At 40.4% G+C, this 22,819-nt stretch overlaps 1 protein-coding gene across 4 annotated transcripts in view; it reads left to right on the forward strand.

The window, feature by feature from the left end:
- The window catches only part of SFMBT2 (Scm like with four mbt domains 2), a 203,818-nt gene that overhangs the window by 106,133 nt on the left and 74,866 nt on the right, over positions 1-22,819 (forward strand). For all 4 annotated transcript variants that reach the window (XM_016219747.2, XM_087825829.1, XM_016219746.2 and 1 more), the window contains 2 exons: positions 2,994-3,091; positions 22,186-22,287. In XM_016219747.2, the coding sequence (XP_016075233.2) occupies positions 2,994-3,091; positions 22,186-22,287 (200 nt within the window). The remainder of the gene's footprint in view (positions 1-2,993; positions 3,092-22,185; positions 22,288-22,819) is intronic.

The raw sequence follows: 22,819 nt of genomic DNA on the forward strand, positions 1-22,819 counted from the left end.
CCTCCAGCCTTCTTTATTTGGAGGCTGTGAGATGATGATGATTTTGTGCCCTCTGGATTCCTGTAGCACTTACTGCGAATCAGCCTGCCAAACACTTGCACAAAGGGAGATTGCCTCATTTTCACTTAGGCTTCTAGTTAAAGATGAATCAGGATAGATTTTAATTGCTTATGACTTCCCCACAAACAGAAATTAACACGATATACTCTATTAAATTACCTGCAGCACGATCATTTTAAGAAAATGTTTTATGTTCTTTTAATGGTGCTATTTATTGTCCATAAACTTGCCAATGTAACCATGTGCCTCTCATCTAATGAAACGCACACATGGAATATTGCTCTCTGCTCCTTGAAACCACTAGGTGTTTAGCTTTTGCAGGTGGTTGAGCATACTGACAAAACTGAAGTTGATTTTCACCTTTTATGAGAAGAAGTGTGCCTTGCCACTTCTTCCATGTTAGGATTTAATATCCTCAGAAAGACGATAAAGAATAATATTGTAGGACAGAGAACCAAAATCGTGTGGATCCTGGGTGTATTAGTCTATTCAGTCTTCTATAACAGAATACCACAGATTAGGTGGCTTATAAACAGCATTTATTTTTCCCAGTCCTGGAAGCTGGAAGTCCAAGATCAAGTCACCAGCAGATTTGGTGTCTGGTGAGGCCCTGTTCCCTGGGTCATAGGTGACTGTCTTCTAACCGTGTCCTTACATGGTAGAAGGGGTGAGGGAGCTCTCTGTTTTTTTTGTTTTGTTTTGTTTTGTTTTGTTTAATAAGGGCACTAATTCCCATGATGAGGGCTACACCCTCATTATCTGATACCTGCCAAAGGCTCCACTTCTGAATACCATCACATTGTGGTTAGGATTTCAACACGGACTCGGCGGGGTGTGTGTGCAAACATTCATTTTGCACTGGGATTCTTGTTACATTTGTCTCTGGGTTGGTGGGAGAGAGGAGTCATCAGGTGACTGAGGGTTCAGCATTCTGGGTGACTTGGTGAGCATCTGGGATGACTTGAGGTCTGCATATCACCTCCCTTAGTTCTGATAGTTCGGATCTAACCCTGGCCGTTTTAGGTTTTCATTGTTCCAACACTGAATAATTTTTTTTACCTTTCTTCTTTTACCCCTTTCCCTGCCGCCCCCCCCCCCCCCCCAAGACCTCAGTGATAGACTGCAGGAGCTCAGGGCATCAACACAGTTGATAATTTCTTCCCATTTTCTCACCCTTTATGACTACAGACACTTCCTTTGGTTTTGTCTTTGGAAATTGCCATTTTTTCTTGTGACTCGGTTCTCCTTTTACTACCTTGCTAAGGTGGAATTCCCTATTGACTTGCTTCCAGGTCCCTGGAAAAGTGAATTTGTTCTTGTCTCCTTAGGCGGTACAGGCTCTTGCTTGTTGCTAACTCCATGCCCTACTGAATGGCTGCAGTTGGTGTCCTTTGGTCTTTGTCCTCTGGAGGTCTCAGAATTGCTTCCCCTTTCACTGAGATTTTGATGCCATGCCCTTGAACTGAACCACTGGGGCACTCCAAGGGATCCTTCCACCTCTCAGGGGCCAATTTATGGATCTCAGTGACCTCATCCTTCTATCTCCTTTGTGGGACCCTGTGTTAGTGATTTCTCATGCAGAACCCCTTTCTCACCTGGGAGGTTGAAGGAATTATTTATTCATTCTCTGCAGAGGTATTATTGGTGGTGGCCCACTGTATTTCAAATATGTTAGGTACTCCTAAGAAGAATCACATTCTATTTTTGTTCTGACATAGAAATGCCAAATTGGGAGAAAATTCTCAGAGGTAGAAGATTATAAATAAAATGCTAGAAAGGATGTTAGACAATATACATAATGGAACCTATTTAGTCATTAATACCTCTTTCTGTGCCTTTGTGTAACTGACAGTGAGTGGCGTGGGCAGAGCATTGATAACTTGGCTAGTTTTGGCAGCATCTTTCGCCTCCCATAATTATGGTAGCCTGAAAAGACTAAATAAACTGCTAAAACTCAGGGGCTTCAAGCTCAAGGTGAGTTCAGAAGTGGGGAGAATCAAAATATATGGCTCCATGCTAAAAAGCAGACATGCAAGAAATTAAAAATATAACCCCAAAGGTTTAATGTTGCCTTTTAACTGTACTTAGATTCATATTCATGCCCTAACTGCCTGTCTGAGGTGGCCAGAGTTGATATAGGGAAGATATAAACATATCTACTTCGAGTGAGTGCTCTGCAAATCCTGTTTTGATAAGGTCTTAAATCTGTTGATCAGATCATAAAATTCCCCTGCAGTTTCAGCAGTCGGTGAACAACAAACAGTGCTCAACCAATTTTTTTTCTTTTAATTTTGCATTCAGACAGTGTAACCTCCATCTGTAAATCCCTCTCCCCCCACCACCTGGGGAAAACTGTGGGCAACATGTGGTGTGTTAGCAACATTTCAAGTATAAATATTAAGCTTGGTTGGTAAATTTTAATTTACCTTTTAATACTTTTCTGACTTACATGGACTATTTTTAGCATATGAGTGCTTAGAGATTTAGTGAAAAATATGCTGTAATAACTGGAAATGCCAGGCAAGAGTCGTTTCTAGTTTAGCCATTTATCAGATAATAAGTTCTTCATCAAAGGATATTACTTCCCAGGTAATATACGGAATTTGGGGCAGTGGATGACTGAAGATGTTGCTAATGTGATTTATACCATTAAATTACTTACAGAATGCCGACAGAATGCATGCAAATGTTTCCTGAAGAAGAGCCCTATTAAGTTTATTCTTTTTTTTCTGAAAGCAGAATCCCAAGTTGCTATTTAACTTCAGAAAATCCCTTTAGCAGGTGGCCTTTTATGGCAGGCAGGGTGTGAATTCTTACAGTTGCTGAGCATGTACCAGCTTATTATGAAATCCTGGGAAGATTAAATTCAAGAAAGAACCACCCAGTAGAACATTTTAGTCCTTTAACTCTTGTGTGGTTTGCTGTTGATACAGAAATCTATCCTTTGAAGATGGCCTCTGAATGGAAATATGCTCTGGAAAAATCCCTTATTGATGCTGCAAAGTTTCCTCTTCCAATGGAAGTATTTAAGGTAAGATGTGGGTTCATAGCAATTTGTCTACTCTTATCAAGAATGAACTGGGTAAAAAGTTTCCTTTATCGGATCATTTCCCACTGTTTAAAAAGCTGCCTTCTTGGCCAGTTTTCCATTTTAAATGTTTAAAATGTTATCTGTTCTGTTTTGCTATGTTTTGTAATCTTCACTGAGACTCATAAAATACTGATTAACATTTTTTTAGGTTTACTCTTTTTCTTCATAATGTAATTGTGTAGAAATCTCATTTTGACTTCCTCACTTATTACCAAAGAAACAAAAGAAAATAATGCAAGTCTCTGTTTCTTATTTGCTTAGTAGAAATAACAGAAACTGATGCTTGTCTTGATGGCTCAATTTCCTTGATGGCTCAAGAAACTTGTCTGAGTACCTATTGGATATTAGGCCTACTTCTAGGTGCCAATAGAAATGAAAGGAAGATACCACAACTGAAATGAATAGCCAGGCTCTCAACACTTTTAAAATCATGCTTAAAATGTATATGAAATAGAATATTAAGTTCTGGGCTGGAATGATCTGTTTAGGTCAGGAAACTATAAAACAAGCTCTTCTTATTTGGAACTTGAATATGTGGGAAAGCTGGACCACACAGTTCATTGCTGTACACTCAGTGTGGTGGTAGAAGACTGTCACGACACAAGCTTGCTTTTCAGTTCCTAGGGCACCTTTCTGCAGTGCCGCCGAAGTTTCATAGAGAAAATGAAATTACAGTGGTGTGTAGGTACCAGAGTTGAAGGCTTGGGCTGGGACATTGGCATCCTGAATTTTATTTATCCTGAAGTCCTTCACTCAGAATTTTAAGCTGTCATGGCAAGTCATTAGCTTTCTTATTCAGCAGTTTTCTTGTTGGGAACATTGGACTTAGAAAGACTTCTTTTGAAACTAGTTAGAGAATTGTGTTCTGAAGTTTGATTGAATGGTGACCTTTGCAGTAATTTGAGCCTACTGTACTAGAGGAACAGCATAATATGTTGTTAGCAATAGTGATCACTGACCATGAACATTATCTTGGGCTTTTTTCTTTTCTTTCTTTCTTTTTTTTTTGCTAACTAGCCAAATACCTCTCATTTCCCTCTCCTTTCCTTTCTCCCTCCCTCCCCTTTCTAATAATATCCTCCTCCTGCAGAAAATAATAATAAAATAAAACAGCATTTACTCTTTTGTAACCTATGTGGCTTCACTGCCTCTTTTCAACCTAGGCCATCCTTGGGACTCGCTTGACCTCTACAGCTGATCTCTACTCTCTTTACAGTGCCTTAGGAATATTTTAAATGTACAAATCTGATCCTGTCCCTCATCTTTGAAAGAACAAATTTTATTTTGTAACATATTATACACATGTGAGCTGTTTAAAGAGTAAGATAATGAAAATACAAATAGCCACCCCCCCAGCGTAGGCGCAGGCGGTGGCCTGTGCTTAGAAGCCTCCCCTGCCCCTCCCCCGACCCTCTGCTGGCTCAGCCAGGTCACCGGCACCCTACCTTTATGTTCATCATTTCCTTGCTGCTCTTTGCAGTGTTATCACCTATGTATGTTTCCCTAAATGTGATATTATTTACTTTTTACAAAATAGGAAGCAAGCACAAACCTAATTGTTTCAGGAGAGGCCACTTTCCTGCTCTTTGTAGGGGAAGATGGATGGACCACATCTGGGTCATCAGCTGGCTAGGTATTGTAGTCTGGTCATGGCATAAACTTTCTCCAGGTACTGGGAAAGAATATGGTAGGAGTCAGCTGGTTTATATTTTGTGCTTCTATGTCTTACTCCAGTTCGGGAACAGGCCCAAGCCCAACATTTCTATGTATCGAATTGAGTGTTTTCATCTGCTCCAGGAAGCTGGGCCTAGAGCAGGGACCGGGAACTCATTTAGTGCGTGGTCAGAATGAGCCAGATACTGCGCCTGGTCTGGCATTCGGTCCTCAGGTTGCAAAACTGGGAAAACATGACAAGCCATCTTAGTGACGTCGGCCCACTGCATTGCTTCTCACTTCCAGTGAGTGCAAATGTCTTTGTCCTACCCTCCTGCTTCACTGATGGTCTGTTTGGGTGCAGAATTCTCAGGTAGAATTGGGAGGTATTCCTCCCATTGTTTTCTTTTCTTCTTGAATCTTATATTCTCTTTTCCTCCACTGTTCTGAGATTTCACAATGGCATGCATTAGTGGACATCTGTTTTCCTCCATAATGCTCATTACTTGTGGTGTCTGCAACTCATGCCTTTAATTTGGGGATATTTCTTTTAAAATGACCTCTTCCGCCTCTACTTTCTCTCCTTTGCTTTCTTGATCTGTGACTCTGAAGGCTGAGTAGGAAGCTCTCCTGAGTCTGTCCTGGCTTCTGGTGGTGGCCTATAGTCCTTAGCATCTCTGGGGTTGTGGCGCTTAACTTTCACCTCTGCCTTTATGTTCACATGGCCTCTGTGTGTCTGTCCAAATTTCCCTCTACTGCATGGACACTGATCTTTTGATTTGGGCCTGCGGTGATGCAGTAGGACTTCAGTTTAACTTTACATCTGCAAAGATCCATTCAGGTCACACTCCTGGTTCTGGGTGGATATGAATTTTTAGGTGACACTATTCAACCCAGTGCAATCACATTTCATGTATGTGCAGTAATTTAAGAAATCATATCGTAGTGTTTTCTACTGAGTTCTACTTACACAGAGCTAATTAAGTTCAGAGAAATTGAATGGGGGAACATGGGATGAAGCTCAAACTATCTTAGCAATTGCTTCACTTTATAAAAACCAGAGAAATTTTCTGTATCAAGTGTTTAGACATTTCAGTGAGCAGTATTCCCCAGGGTGCAAAAATAGAACTTATATATATTTTTTCTCTGTTACCACTGTTTGATTATCACTGTTCTCAGCAGGCAAACTTATTTTTATTGCTTTCATTATGGTAAAGGTATGTATGTTTGGATTCATCTGAGAATCATCCTAGATCAGCGATTTTCAAATGGTGTGCCACAATAATTTTTATTTTATTTTATTTTTTATGAGTCTATTTGAGCCAAACTGATGATATATGTCAGGGATCAAGATCTCAGATGCCCCTCTCAAGAATTTTTAAAACATGCAATACCTGACTATTTAGTCAGGGGACTGACCTCTTTCCCCTTAGATTGTCAAATAAAAAAATGACAACAGCTAACAAAATAGCCGTTTGGTGTGAATGAATCAAAATTATACCTTTTTTTTTGGCAGATCAGCAAAAAATATATTTTTTGGCATGCCGCAGAATTTTAGTAATTAGTTTATGTGTGCCATGAGATGAAAAAGGTTGTAAATTGCTGTCCTAGATACATGTCATTATAGAAAATTGCCAGTGTTCAGCGGTTCTGAGACATAAGTCAAAGCTAATATAAACACATTTAATGGACAGAGATGAGCAGTATTTCAAAGCAATTCTTTTAAATTATTTTTACACTTTAGATAAAATGGTGTTTTGATGGAATGAATCTCATTATGCTGCATTATTTATAGTTTTGTGGAATGTGGTCATCTATCTGCATTGGGATCTGTGTATCTATGTCTGTAAATGCAGTCTGATAGAGGTAATATCTAGAATTCCCCTTTTATCAGTAGCACAAACAGTAACGATGTCAAAGCAAGCTCTTAATTATTGGTACCCTTGTTGTTTTTACCCGTGACTTGAGAGAACACTTCGAATGGCTTTTGGTTATCGTATTTTGTTGGAGATCCTGGCTTTTCTTAATAGAAAAATGCAGATAATCTTAAAAATATACATTTAGTTGAAAGATAAGTAATTAGTGAAATGGGTACCAAAAAGAATGAAGGGGATTAAAAAATGCATTTTATTGAAAATAATGAAATCAATTTTCCCCCCGAAAGCCTGCTTTATTATTAAGAGACCCAATACATTGCTAAAACAATTCATTTATTAATACTAATTTTACTCTTGAAAAATAAGTATATAGAGGTGACTACATTGCATGTCAACATGGTCTCTCCCTGGCTATTTTTTTTACTTACATGTAACCTTTGCAAGACATCGCTTGATTTATGACACACATGTCCCACTGTCAAAGTGAAATGCCCCAGTTTCAATAAAAGCTTTTTACTTTTGTCTTCATAAAGAACTACTAGGATGGATTTTCCCCAGAGTTTCTTTCTATCATCATAAAATGAAGTGATTACAGGGCTAATGGAGTGTTTTGGCCAGCGACTCCTGTACTGTTCCAGATTTCTAATTCACTAAGTAGTCACTAAGATACAATGCATGGGTTTTGGAGAATTTAGTTAAGTTTTTAAAATAAGGCCAAGGGAGACTCAAAATTAAGAGTCTAACTGTAATTGATGTAATATTTCATGTGTCAGACATTCATAAACCTTCTGTAATTACTGTTCCTTTTCATTCTCTGACGTTCTTGTGAATTGTAATCTGCATTTGTTGACCTCACTTGTTTGCAAATGTTAAATTATAGGAGCTTAACTGACAACTCATATATACATCTAAAATATCTACAAATATGAAACAGCAGTTCCCAGTTTGCCAGTCAATTGGAATAAAGCGTTTTTCCCTTAGAGGAATATAGATATGTAGCCTGGGGAAAACATGCTCTCCAGCTTACTTTACGACCACACCTTGAATTTCAAGGAAAGAACATTATTTGAAAGGGCACTAAAATCCATTATCCATTTTTAGCCATTAAAAAGCTGAAATTATTTGAACTATTTAAAAGATAGACTTTATTTTTTAGAGCAATTTTAGGTTCACAGCAAAATTGAGGGGAAGGTAGAGATTTCTCACGTATCTCCTGTCCCTGCACATGCAGAGCCTCCCCCACTATCAACATCCCCATTGGAGTTGAACCTTTGTTAGAATTGATGAACCTCCATTGACACAACATTTTCACTGAGAGTCCACAGTCTACTTTAGGGCTCACTCTTGGTGTTGTACATTCTATGGGTTTGGACAACTGTATAATGACATATACCCACCATTATAATACCATACAGAGTAGTTTCACTCCTTTAAAACCTCTGTGCTTCACCTATTCATCTTCTGTCCCTCCTATTGTTTGAACTTTCATTTGTCATTTTAAAAAAGTTTAACATCTCAGTGTGCTTGAAATTCCAAATAAGCGATTTAGAGATTTGCAGTAGAGGGAAATATGAAGAACTGAGACTGGAGGCCAGAAACCTTGGCCTTCTCCTTGAAGCCCCTCTCTCTCACACAGACACCTCTGTGTCAGGCGCCCCCAGATTTACCCCAGATTGGTAATTCAGCAGGACTCATAGGATTCAGGTGTTGTTCACAGTTACAGTTTATCACAGCAAAAGGATATAAAGCTAAATCAGCAAGGGGAAAACCACATGGGGTGATCTCTGGAAATCCATGCACAGGCCTCCCAGAGCCCTCTCCTGGAGTGTCCCACAGGAGACTCTTAATTCCTTTCTTAATTTCCTGTGACAACACATGCTAAATGTTGTCTGCCAGGGAAGCTCATTAGAGACTCAGTGCCCAGGGTTTTTATTGGGTGGGGCCTGGCCATGTAGGCACCCTCTACCAAGCATGTACCCAAATTCCAGACTCCCAGAAGGAAGTTAGTGCTGTTAGTATAAACCATATTGTTTGTCCAAACAGTTTCAGTGCAGTGAGCCACTCTTATATTTATGAAAAATGTCTTATCAGACATATTCCCCGATGCCAGCCCAGGGCTAACCCTGCAAGTGGGCCCTTTCTGAGGACTGCAGTCTCAGGCCTGCTTTATTAATCTCTTGTGCATACCTGCATTCAAGCCATCAACGAAGCCTGTTAGCTCTACCGTCAAAATCTATCCAGAACATCATTCTTCTCTTCCTCCATCACGATGGCCGTAGTCCAAGCTGCCCTCTCCCACTCCTGTACTGTTGCATTCATTTTAGAACTGTGGCCTCCCTCCCGGGGGGAACTTCTAATTATCACTTCTCTACAGCGTGTTCTTCAGAGGGCAACCAGAATGATTCTTTTGAAATAAAATTCAGGGCATGTCGTTCTTTTATATGGAACTCTCTGGTGGCATCTCACCTACTCAGGGTTTGCTGTCCAGGGTCCCCCCTGGACCAGCTTGCTGCCTGCTCTCGGAGCCCACCTGCTGTTCCAGGCCATCATGGTCTGCTTCACCCTGGCTTCCTGTTATCCCACCAACACTGAGATGATGCTTTCGGCCTGGAAAGTGATTCCCCCTGATTCCTCACTGCTTCTGCCCTCCCTTTCTTCAGGTCTCTGCTTAATATAAGAAATAGGGCTCTCTGCCGTATCTCCTTTTCATCATCCCCTGCTGGATTTTTCCTAACAGCATTTATTCCCAGGCATGTTTTGTATTAATTTGCCCCCCCCCCCCCCCCCCCCCCCCCGCATCTGATGAGTTTTCCTAGGTGGGGTGTAAGCTCTGTAAGAGCAAGTAGTTTGTTTCTATGAGAGCTTTGTCCTCGTGCCTTGGACAGGGCCTGGTGCACAGGAAGCACTCAGTGAACATTCTTGAGCGGATTCATGAAGAAGTGAGTACAGAGATCAACTTAGAAGACAAACTCTGGAGTATAACCTCCATAAAGTAAATCTGTGCATAGTTGGATAACTGTATAGATAGCAAAGAAAGGGCTCGATTGTTACAGTGCCATGAATTCACTGCTAAGCTGGTGTTTTCGTGATCAGCTAAAAGTCCTCCATATCAGCTTGTGTCTAAGAAGAGGAAATAGTTGAGAGTGCTGTGAAGAATCTTAGGGATGAATTGAAATTAAGAAAACGTCTCAGCATTAAAAAAAATCCCACATTCTCTGAAATCTCATTGCTTGTGAACTTGCCATGTCAGTGTTTGCTTCTTGCTAAACATGACCACAGAGTAGACTTGATATTGCCTGACCTGCACTGTGCGGGGTGCTGTTTTCTTCTCAAAGTGTCTCGCCACTATGCTCTCTCGGTCTTTACAATAATGTATTATAAGAGGCTCTGGTGGTATATACTATTTCCTTGCATACAATGGAGATGCAATGAGCTTGAGGAATGAGAACACTCTAGTTCAGCGATCCAGCTGGCACTAAATGACTGCTTCTCCTTCTGATTGGTCTGGTTTTCTACTCTATTGCGTTATCTTTCCTAATACACACCCACGTTCCTCGGGCATGTATAACTGAATAGATGAGATGTGGTTGGGCAGTGACAACCCAATGCTTCCCAGTTATTTCCATTTTATTGGAAGCTAAGGGAGATGTGTTCTTCATTGGGATGTGTACATCCAGGACGCTTGCTTTGATCCGTTCTGTTGCTGCCTCCCTGACCATTTCCCAGTCAATGTCTTTGGCCGTCCTGAATGTTAAAGGGAGCTGAGGTCACGGTAGCTGAGGTTTTTTTTACTTCATCGGGACTCAGGGTGTTATAAGTATTCCTGGTCTAGAACTTGGATTAAACACCCAGCTCTTTTGTGTCCCTCCCAGAGCTCATAGGTAGCTGTTACATGGATCCAGAATTATGTATGCACACCAGATACTAGTTAAAAAGCACCGTTGAAATCTGTAAATAAAGGACTTTCAGTAATGGCAAAACAGTGAGTGAAACGGTAAGTTTGGTCTGGTCTCCAGCTATGCCTGTCATACTTTGTTCACTGCATCGCACTTCAAGCTTAATGCTGTAGTAAACAAAGGGAAGGGGCAGCTGAGAGAAGGCTAATTGATTAAAAAAAAAGTGCTGCATGTGGCCATTATTAGTGTGTGTGTGTGTGTGTGTGTGTGTGTGTGTGTGTGTGTATGTTTCGGCACAAGCAAATAAACTTAAAGACAGAAGGGCATTCCGTGCACGTACTTCTTCTCTGCTGAGGGTCAGACACTGAAGAGTCCGCCTCTTGTTATTTCCTTCATTCTTTTCCGCTTTGAATTATGTACCTGTCAGTGTGATTGTAGATTTAACCCTTAGGAGGGAATCCTTTCTGTGTTTTAGCATCTGAGATCTCAGTGAAAGGCCAGAGAGAGAACATCAAGTGTGGCAGAGAGAGAAAAGCTTTTCTTTCTCATCCCATCTGGTACAGCCAAAGGGGTAAGAAAGGATTCGAGCTGTTCTGTCAGGATAGATTGTGATGTTGCGGTTTCCATGGTGACCGATTTTCTCCCCCCCCCCTCTTGTTCCGCAGCTAAATACAGCAACAATAAAAAACTCGCAGCTAAGTTTGGCCTTCAGGTGGGATACTTAGATTCTCTCAGATTTGTAGGAACAGAACTTAATTTTTTTTGGCCTGACATTCCCTGCCCCCCCCCCCCCCCCACACACACACAGTGTCTGATACCAAATAATTTAGCAAAAAATGTTTGTGTGGCATGTGGTTGCTATTCCCTTCTCATCGAGTTTAGACCCAAATGGTTCTTTTAAAAAAAACCAAAAAACTGCATGAGGCAGTGGGTCGTTTTGTCACGAGACGGATGGCTTGCCCCTGGGGACCTGTCACTGCTGTTGACTTGACTTCTGACTTTTCTCCCCAGTGGCCAGAGCCAGGCTGTCTTACTCAGGGTCCCTCACTGCACACCGGGGCCCGAGAGCACAGGCTGTGCCAGGCTTGTGCCACATTCCCCCCTCTGCCATCCTCATTTCTTTAAAGACTTGGAGAGGTTTGAGAAACAGTCTTTCTGCGATGGTAAGTCCCAGGGAAGCTGAGTTTTTGCCGTGTCTGTCCTGTGTGACTGAAAGAAAGCCAAGGGAGAGCTTTGTGGTTATGTCTCATCTATTCTGGGTTCTTGACTCGAAGCCCGTGAATTACCTAACGAAAAAAAGCACCGTGGGGCCTATCTTGTTTTTATAAGTATTGGAGAAAATCTTATAGGAGACACATAAAGAGGGCAGCTTTGGTCAAACAATAAACGTAACTATAAAAATCGCAGACCCCAGATACAGAAGCGTTCGCTCTAACAGTTGCTTGATCGCGGGGGCCCTAGCGCGGCCGCCTGCAGTCTGCTAGATAGTGACTTGCTTATAATTCTGAACATTGAGAATGGAAGAATGTGTTCAACTTTTGGTTATCTACTCTGCGAGTTATCATTCCCAAGTGGCTTCTGTTTGCCACTGATTATTCTGGCTCACGCTGGTTCCTGCGGTTTCAGGGAAGATAATATTAGTGCGAACTTGATGTAATTGGTGTTGGGATATGGGGAGGCACCATAAATCTTTTATTTGTAAAACAGAAACATTTCAAAGTGATTGTCGTGTCATATTTTAATTTTTTCTGATTTTCCATGCTACTCTCCATCAGTGAGAATAATTAAAATTGATTGTAATTCATTCTTCTGTGGAGGATGTGATACTAAACCTAAATTGTATGGGGGCAGTTTTTTCCCTCTAGGAACATGCACAGGTCCTTTGTGGGCTAGGTCACACTCCAATCTCTCCATGGTGCCTTTCAGGAACTGGCAGCTGCAAATTGCAGTATCTCACGGAGAGAAACTGATGTAAAGAGAACGTTAAGTCCTTTAGGCCTTTGGAGGTTTAAGATCTAATGGAAAATGGGGACCACGTGTGATAGGGGCCCAGTGCACCAGTGCTCCTGTGTTACTGAACCCTGACCTTCAATGTGCTCCCTCCTGCCCTGAGAAAGGTACCTTGAGGGTGTGTATGTATTGTGGATGGAAATGAAATTATGGGAGCCCTTCAGTCCTGTGTCTTCTCTCTTCACATTGTCCTCAGACGGCCAGCCTACTCTGAGTTTCCTTGTCTTGATGGCATAAAAGTCAAGGGTGAGATTAAAATCTGCCTCCCATGTCATCTCCAGCCCATTTATAACCCGAAGGACTGACATAAACAAATCATAAAAGCTTTTATGTGACTAGATAATGTTCTGAATTTAACATTATAAGAAGGAATGAGTAAGTTTAGAATAGTAGAAACCTGACTTAAAGCTAGTTAATATTTTAAAAGATGTCAATCTTGTAGTTGCTGGTGAGATATCCAGATCCCAACAGGATTAAGTTTTCTCCTTAGCATCTTCATTTCCCTAAAAGTAAATACATGCAAACGTGGCACACATGCATCCAGTGTGCAAAATAATTTGGGAAACTTAGTCACTTCACCTGTCATTTTGTATAAATTAGTCCACTCACTAGACCTCAATTGTTTCTGAGCTTCTGGTGGTCCTAAGAGACTGAAAGTTCATCAGTGAGGGATGGGAGCAAGGCTGGCTGATGTGTTACAAGTCCTTGTTCTTGTGTAATAAGTTACCTCCCTATGGAATATTTTTGGAATATATATTAACCCTTTCAGGCCCTTCAGGAGAGAATATGGAGCGCAGATTAAAAATGCAAATAAAGCCGTGGATACTCCATGTGAACTCCCACATCATTCTCCAGTGGACCGAGTTTTAACCTGACTGATGATAGCTTCTGATTCTTGAGCACCAGCAGGATGAGACGTTGTCCTAAGCACTCTCCATATGTAGTCTCATATCCTTGCAATAACCTGGTGCAATAGGTAGTATTAGTCTCACTGTATACTTGAGGAACTCAAGGCTTATAAGAGTTAGCCTGTTGTCCTGCCTCATAGAGTGCCTATGCTGGAACCAGGCACAAATCTATCTGAATCCCAAGATCAAGGTTTTTTCCTTGTTGCTTTTGTACAGTTTTTAGAAGTAAACTTGGATATTTAAGCCAAGTATTATTGTAACAAAGAACCAGGAAATGAGCCCAGAGAGTATTGTGCTGCCCAGCAAGGGTCACGTGGGAACTAGAAGGTGCTGAGTGACTCATTGTTCAGCTGCCTTTGGTAGAGGCACTGTTGGCGTTTTGAGCACGTGGTTCTCAGCAGGGTTGAATTTGCCCTTTAGGGGACATTGGGCAATGAATGTCTGGAGCTTTTTGATGGTAAGAGCTTGAGAATGTTATTGGCATCTAGTGGGAAGAGGTCAGATATATAGCTAAACATCCTACAGTGCACAGGACAGACCCCAACATAGAATGATCTGGCCTCCAAAAGCCAACAGTGCCAAGATGAAGAAAGCCTGGTCTGGAGGATGACTACTTCTCTCACCTGGAAACAGATATACCATTTGAAGGGAGGGCAGCCAGGATTTGAGGGAGGCACTTGAAACCTTACCTGTTCTTAGATCTGTGCCAAGCTGGCTGGCAACTGGGCACTTTCCAATTTGGAGTCATCCCCACCCATGACAGAACACGGTTGAGACCGGTGTCAGCTCCCCGTGTTCCAGCAGCTGTTGTCTGTGTCTGGAAAGGTGAAAACAGTCTGCCTTGTGGGGAAGTCTGCTCATCACCAGCTCTTCCTTCTTTCTCTGAAGGGTGGTATCCACCTGAGTGGATACTATACAAGGTGGTTGGTCATATTTCCATGACAGCAGTTTAGTTGCATTTAGGGCTCTCAGCAGAAGGGGCTCCCAGAAATAATTTTGTCGACTATAGTATGTTAGTGGAGTGTGAGGCTGGGAGGGCAGCTGACCCACAGAGTGTCCACCATGCTCTTCCTCAGCCAGCAGTACTCACACCTCCAAGAGCGTTGCTGTGGAAACATAAGAGGATGCCCTCCCTCATTGGGAGAGGGTTAACTAAGCGTGAAAAAAGACAGTGTAATCACTGCGTACCTACACACACAAAATCAGCCTTGTTTTTTTCATAGTGGTGTCGTAAATAAGGTGGAATTTCTTGCCACTTACAAATGCTTTTATGGTGCTAAATGTTAATCAATGAAAAGCATTCTCATTGCCCCTGTTTTTTTAAACAACCTAGTGTACCAGTTTTTGGACTTCCTGTGAAATAGGCCTGCTGTAATCGCCTGTTATAAATCTTGTGTTTCAGGTCGAAGTATATAGTACTACATTTCCTCATTACTATTTTTTAACTTGATTTAATGCATGACTAGTAGATAAAATCGCTATTTACAGCTGTAAGTAAAAAATGGAAATGCTTATGAGTGTTCAGCTTACAGAGTTTTTATTACATTTTTGTTATAAATATTTCATTGGCTAAATTTAATTCAGTGCAGGGGAATTGAAATGTAATAATGCTATTGACTTAATAAATGCTGGCATCCTGATGTCCAGCTTTAGATGAAACGAATATGAGAGTAATTTTCTTATGAACATATGAGCACTAAATCACTGGTAACACAAAAAGGAACAATATGATGAATTGCACTGGTTCTATTTTTAGCATGACGTGTTGATATAAGTAAAGGAATTAAAGCGTAGTTCATTATATGTCAATTTGAATGTAATACTAATTAAAACCTTCCTCTAACTTCACTGAAGCCTATTCTTAGAAATTATGCAAATTAATTGAGGCCTAAAAGATGCATATTCAATGTTTGAGTTCCCTGTGGACCAAAAACTGGCATGTTGGAACAGACAAAATTATATACTGTGCAGTATTTTCCTGTAAGTATGATATGGTAAATGAGTTTGATACTTAAAAAAATGTGGAGGGGGGCTGAATTATATATCTATTTGTTGTTTGTTTTATTTTGTAACAACATAAGCAGAAAGGAGGAATCAAAGAATTAAAGATTGGCTCTCAGATTACCACCCCCAAAGGAAATTTCTTATAGCCACTGATTGTGGGACTCAGCTTAAGACTTTGGTTTCTGCACAGGGAATGATTCACTGCTCTTCCTAACATTAAAATCCTCACCAAGTGCATTTTAATTGTGCGGTGTTAATTAGGTTGAACTCATTCTCCCCTCTGCCACATTCTTCATCTTTTCCTGTCGTATGAGGTGCCGGGATGACAGGAAGCATTGGCTATTTTGGGATCTCTGATGGCCATAATAACAGCAGGCCCTACAGTTCTGCAGGCCCTGAGAGTGAACGTATGTAGAGAGGGCAGCTACCTTCGAGGCATAGGGATGAGACTGGAACCTAAAATGATGGGATGCTCTTTCTTTCTTCCTGTCTTCTCTTTCTTCTTTCTCTCACTTGGCAAGACTCTTCATCTCCTTTTATAGATTTATGCTCATGGTCCTTCATCTCTTTCTAGAAAGAACTTCAGTGTTCGCCCGAAGTTCTGTCACTCTGCCAGGGAAGTTCGGGCCGGTGCTTACTTACGACGACTGACATTAAGGCGGCTCTGTGCAGTAGTGTTTCTTTAACAGCTATGTTGGATTCTTCCAGAACCAGCTAGTGCCTTTTCCCAGGCATGGTAATCCCGTCAAAGACAGAGCCTTCATCAGAGGCTACTACTTAGAGCCGTCAGTGACCAGTGTGTACCCGAGAATGCTCTGAGGTGGCCTCCAATTATTGACATGTTTCATCGGTGAATTAGAGCGAGATGTGAGCCAAAACAACCAGATATACAGCAGTTTGTCCAAACTTCTACAGCACTATGCTTTGTATTTATCACTCCTCAGTCATTTTCTAACTGAATTTCAAGCTTGTCATGTCAGGAAGCACATCATCCACTCTTCTCTTCATCCACATACATTAGTGCTTAACCTACAGTATTGACAATACCACTGACAAATTGAGATTTGTGTGGACTTTGCAGCCAGGAACTAATTTGCAGGACTTTGCAGCCAGGAACTAGATTAATCACATTTATCAGATTAACCTGTCTGGGTTAACATTGATAACTATATGAGAAAATAGGTATTGATGAAGGGTAGTTTAAAAAACACCATAGCTTAATTCAGACACAGGAAAGCAGTAACAATTATTCATTCATGCTGGTGAAGACTGTGACTGACTATATATAAACATTTTGGGGGCAATTTTTAGTGTCATAATTCCCTCTGACACATTTTTTTCATAAGCCATTAAAAAGTAATGAATTAACAGCAAAATATGGAGCTTTTAGTAAATGATCACTATTAATAACCATCACTTTTAACTTGGTGATAGCTGTTTTTGAAATAAAAATTTGGTGCCTGTAGGTTGTAAGGGTTTTACTTGTTTGTATATGAATTAGCAATAAAAAAATAAAAGATCCTTTAGAGTCTTTGCTTCCTAGTGTGTTCTATAACCTGCTAGCTAATCATGGATTTAGAGTCAGGCCACTCAGATTTGAGTCCTGGCTCCTCTTGTTAGCTCTGTGTCCTTGCTCAGGTAACTTAATCTCTCTGTATCTTAATTTGTTCACTGTAAGGTGGGCACTGCCCAGCAGTCTGTTGTGAGAAGGAAATGATGCTGCCTGGAAAGAACTAACAAGTATTTACAATGTTAATCGTTACTGTTTCTGCCTGCTTGATATCATATACTCGACGGAGTTCATTCTCAGTGCACTTAGTAGCACAATGTGAGAGCTACTGGGGTTCAGAAGAGAACAAAGTGGATGAAACCTGAGTGGAAAACAGATGTTGATATACCCCTAAACTCCTTTACATTGTCATTCCACTGCAAATAAGGTAGCCTGAAGAGTGAATTTTGATGTAAGCTGGTAAGACCACCTTCCAATAAAATAAATGGTATTTTACTTCTGGTCAATGTAAAACTACTTTAGGACAAAAATAAAATGTGAAGGGATCAATGTAGTTGGGAATGACATTGCCAGCATTTCTCAAGTGAAAGGTATTTTCCATAAGCAATTTAACTGGACTCCAGAATATTTAAATGGTATTTCTTGAATGTGACAGGCATATTTGCAAATGTACTGAGGATTTAGTCATCCCTCCTGATTTCAGGAATAACATCATTCTTGATCTAGTCATTGTGAGGTGTGAATGATTCTCTAGAGCTTTTGCAAAGGGCAGGATGTATCTTTCAAACCACAGTGAGTTTTCCATTATCTCTCAGCAGATAATTGGTTTTGTGAATCATCTTCAGGGGCCAGGAACTCTCTCTGCTTAACACAGAGAGTGATTAGCTGGTGTTTATATAAATGAATGCATATAATCTGAATATATTAACAATCCAAAGTAAATGGTCTGGGGGTGATTAAGTTTGTGTTTCATTGAGGATATCTGTACCTTTTCTCTCATTTACTAATATAGATGTGTGTATATATATATATATATATATATATACACATACATACATACACACGGAGAGAGCTCAGAAGGTCTGTGTATTGACCTATTTGGAAATTCACTGGTTTTGAATTCTTTGCTTATCATAAAAAAAACTCTATTTTTAGGAGTGCCTAAATGACTTCACTTGCCTCTTAGATCAGACTCAAACCCCTCAATCAGTATTTAAGACCCAGCTTCCCTAACCAAATTTATTGTGCCACCTTCCCAGAGTCCTTATCATTCCAAGTCACACGCTTTTCATAGTTCAAAATGAGATTCACTCCTACAAACCTTTGGACTACCATCATCAGAGTGACAATAATTTTTATTTGCAAAGAGTAAAAATATTTGTTCTGAAATTTCTTCTAAGCCTGGATCTTCCATAGCTGTTCTTTGTCTTCCTTCTTTCTTTGATAAATGTAGTATTTTCTGTGTGTGTGTCTGTGCATCATCGAACAGCCTACTGTGGTACCTCAGTGGTTTCTAATGAATGCTTATTGAATGAATGATAGAACATAGAACTGGAATGGATGCCAATCATCCAGTTTTTGATGTTTCTTCAGCTTAACTCCATAAATATTTATTGGGATCTCCCTTGGATGAACTGCATAATGGAAATGAGAGAGTTCGACATTGACTAGACAGTATTGCACGTACTGCATGGCTACCTGTCCTGTTTTTTAAAAGTTTCCAATGGTCAGAGGATTCAATGGCAAGAAAATATTATCTTGTCTCTAGTAAAACATTTATGACATGGTTGTTCATGAATAACCTAAGCATAAAAAAAGCAGACATGGTGAAAGTCATCGTCATTATGTGTCTTTGCTCCTAAATTAAAAAAAAAATTCCAGTATGTTGACTTACTTTTGAAACTGGTGGGATTTCTACATGGTCATAGTAGAATTTTTTTTCCTGTCTTTTTTTTTTTTCTTTTTTAAATGTTGATTAAAAAGTGGCCCTAAGAAAATGGAAAATAGGGCTGGGGATACAGGAATGTATTTTATATATTTCAAGATCATTTCTGGAATTTGAAGTTCAAATTTAATAGGATATTATAGATAGATATGACTATTTGAGACCAGAATATACATACCTATGTTTGGATGCAGCTACCTCTCAAAATGTCTGGCTTTTTCCAGTATAATAAACAAGCCAGTTTAAGAATTTGCACATATTGTGGAGCTAAAACAGATGTATTTCCACAGGTAAGAAGTTCGTGTGCTTGCAACTGAAACCCAGTAGGAATAATTTAAGATGCTGGAAATCTGAGTCATGATTGATGAATGGAAAGTTTTTCTAAACCTTTGCTCATTCAGCTTTATTTTTAAATTGTTTAAAAGCATTTTAATGTCATCAGAACAAATTATTGTCGATATCTTCACTGTTTAAAAATATTAATGGCATTAATATTTTATTTTCATCCCACATGTAGTCATGTATGATTTTGACATGAACGGTATTTTCTGTGGATGAACAGAAAGGGAGAGACAATCAGTGATTGACAAATAAACACATAGACACTACAGGAAAGAAAGAAGAGAGAGCGTGTGATATCTGCAAATGATGCAGATTGCTACCAAAATCATTAATAATAAGCACTTAAAATAGAGTCTGTGGCCCTGAATGGAGGTTACTTAAAGAGCAAATTGCTGTCCTAAGCCTTTGTGCTTTATTTCTCAGGAAAGCAGTCACCAACTGGTCCCACTAGAAAACTTTGAATGAAATAAGGCAGCAGTTAAAGGACAAATATTAGTGTAGGGTTCCTGTGGGCCACAGAGTTTGAACACAGAATTGGGGGCTGTGATTGAGAGACTTTTCCCTAGGGCTTGGAGCACAGATATAAGATAGGTATAGACTTGGCTAAAAACTTCAGGTCAGTGGTCAAGGTCAAACTGAGAGCTTGGGATATAGAGTGTGTTAGGGGTCATAGGTCAGCTCTTCTTAGAAAGCTGGCTGTACTGAGAGCAAAGGTAGAAACAAGCATATAGGACAAAAAATGGGCACACAAGTCAAAATCAACAGATTAAGACGGTGGATGGGTAGACCAGAAGCCCAGAATGTTGTCAGGATACCCTTATAAGGGAAATACAAAGGAGAAGCCAGCAGGACAGTTGAGACAGGGAAATTGCAAGGAGAGATCTCTCTGGTGTCAGAGGCAGCCAGGAAGAAGTCAAGATTTCTATTATTGGTGAACCACATCTCAAGAATAGTTATCCTTGTAGCTGTGAGTAATGAGAGTAAACTTCTGCTGTAGCAGAGAGGGACACAGAAGAACTGTGCAAATATTCCATTCATCTGGGCAATTTATTAGAGTTAGGAGTTTGTCATAAGTGCATGAGGGCATTTCTGTACTGTCAGAAAGTATAATGATGACTGCTTAAGCTTATTGAATATATCAGATAAAATTTTATTGTATTATAATTTATAATAATTTCTCTTTTCGAAAGGTTAAAATGATTTTGTGCTTAAAAGAGAAAAATATTTATCTACAAAATCTATTAATGTGCCTCAATTCCCATTGATAGTGAGATATTGGGAGCCATGGTGTCTGATAGGAACATTTTAATTCAGATGTCAGTCATTTTCAATTTACTACTTTTGTCTCAACACCTGTGGTTTCTGGCTCTGCCTTGGCATTATGGTAGGTGTGTATTGCTATGCATTGAACTCCTTATACTGTTTCTTTTTGAATTCCTTTTCTGGACCCAGCTTCCCCAGCCACCTTTAAAAATAAATGCTCTATTTTCAGTATATAATCATCTCCTGCACCTAAGAATGTTTCCTTGTGCTTTTCCTTACGCATAACATTTTTATATAGTGATGACTATAAATTCTTAAGGAATTGATAAAGGTTGAAAATGGGCCAGTTCTTTCAGGGAGTTTTTATCATTTGAGTCATTGCACATGGACCTTTCTTATTATGGATGTGGCACTGTTTGCCTGGCCACACCGACACTTTGCATCCATTGACTACAGAGACCTCTGCAGACTGCTGTGGTGACATGAAAAATGAAAGGGTCCTTGTGGCCCTGTAGGCGGTTACATTCTGCACCTTTGGTAAAGCAGTGGAGCTGTGAAGAATTTTATAAGCATTTCCTTTTCTCTAGTCTTGTGTTGTACCCCGACTGCATTGACCAGCTTTTGCCAGAGGAGAAAGCACAGCCCCGTGAGGCTGTGTACAGTCATCAGAATTGGATGTAGATGCATCATTGAATTAATTAAAGAGTCACTTTAGATTTGCAGATAAAAGAAAGTAGTAGATCCCCAGGTATTTTTGTACTTCTCACCCAATTGATGTATTTAGAAATAGAAGGATTTATTTGCAGCTATTATTTCCTCAGGGGCAGTCGGCAGATACATTTATTTAACCACTACTATTTATACAGACTGTGAGTTATGAGGTGACCTCCATCTCAGCAAGATAAATCCTGGTACCCAGAGTCCAGCCAGCTTCGTCTGTTGCTGTGTGGCTGAAGTGGATATTGAAATTTGTTTTCTTGGGAAGGCAGGAAAACCCCACCTCGCACGCTTAGGTTGCTGTGCGTGGGTTATAAAACTGCCAGACACCTATTCAGCTGGGGGCATTGCTCGTCTTTATTGAGCAGGAATCAGGCTTTGATTGTCTGCAGGGCTGTTTTGGACCCTAGTGTGCGCACACCTCCAAGATCACCGGCTCGCCGCTAATAACTGATAAGCTGTGTGCTCTTAGACACAGGACACAGAGACAAGCTGTATCACCCACAAGGTACTCACTGAAACCCCGTGAAGTAACCCCGGGGGCAAGAGGCCACATTTTCTGAAGACTTTCCTGCTGCGTCTTAGATGCCCGATCGCCTCTATTACTCTGCTGTGCTTCATTTACAGTGCCCAAGAAGATCAAAGCCGTGCAATATGAATTTTTTTGCTTCGTGTAAATTTAAGCATGGCCTCAAAGGCTTGTTTCCTCTCTCTTGGAAAAGCAATTTAGCTTGCAGAAAATAATTAAACCCGCAGTATCTTGCAATAATTAGACATTTGAAACGGGGAGGGTTAATTATTTCAGTCCGATTTGGCTGCCCAATAAAATATTCAAGGATAGCATCCAGACAGTTACCGACTTAATTTACAATCCCAGTGCGTTCACTATTTGTACCCTTTTCCCTGCAGGATCATGCAGATTTGCGAAGCCATTTCTTCACAGTTGGGATGAAGCTAGAAACAGTGAATATGAGTGAGCCCTTTCATATCTGTCCTGCATCAGTGACCAAGGTGAGTTTCTCTCCCTTGCTCTTTACTTCAACCTCCAGAGTGGATCAAATAAATCTTTCTACTCAAAGCCAACCAGGTGGAATATGTTTGCAGAAGGGTATTCCATAATGCCCAGTAACTGTAAGGTGCATTGCCTTCTCTCCCATCCAGTGCTATTTGAAGCTCCCTCTTTATCACTGGTAGCACAGAGCGAGTCTGATCAGATGTCCCCTCGTGTAGTGGTTGGGGTGTTTCTCTTGTCTTCTGATAGTACAGTATGAGGACACTCCTGTCTGTGAGTGGCCTGGAGGAAGGCTCAGATGCATGTGCATGGCTTGTGAACTTGCTCCTCCTGCGCTGATAGTATTTAATATGATGGATCTATTTATATTTTGAAAATACCTGAAAATGGTGAAAAACAAATTCCCATTGCCAGTGTGTCAGCCCTTCTACTTCCTTTTAATCATCTGTTTTCATTGACTGAAGGGAAAGTCATGCTTCTGAGATTTGCAGATTTAAAATGAAATTACTTTTTCATGTAAAGGCATTTTTA

The sequence above is a fragment of the Miniopterus natalensis genome, chromosome 1 (assembly GCF_054644295.1).
Source record: "Miniopterus natalensis isolate mMinNat1 chromosome 1, mMinNat1.hap1, whole genome shotgun sequence".
NCBI classification, from domain to species: domain Eukaryota; kingdom Metazoa; phylum Chordata; class Mammalia; order Chiroptera; family Miniopteridae; genus Miniopterus; species Miniopterus natalensis.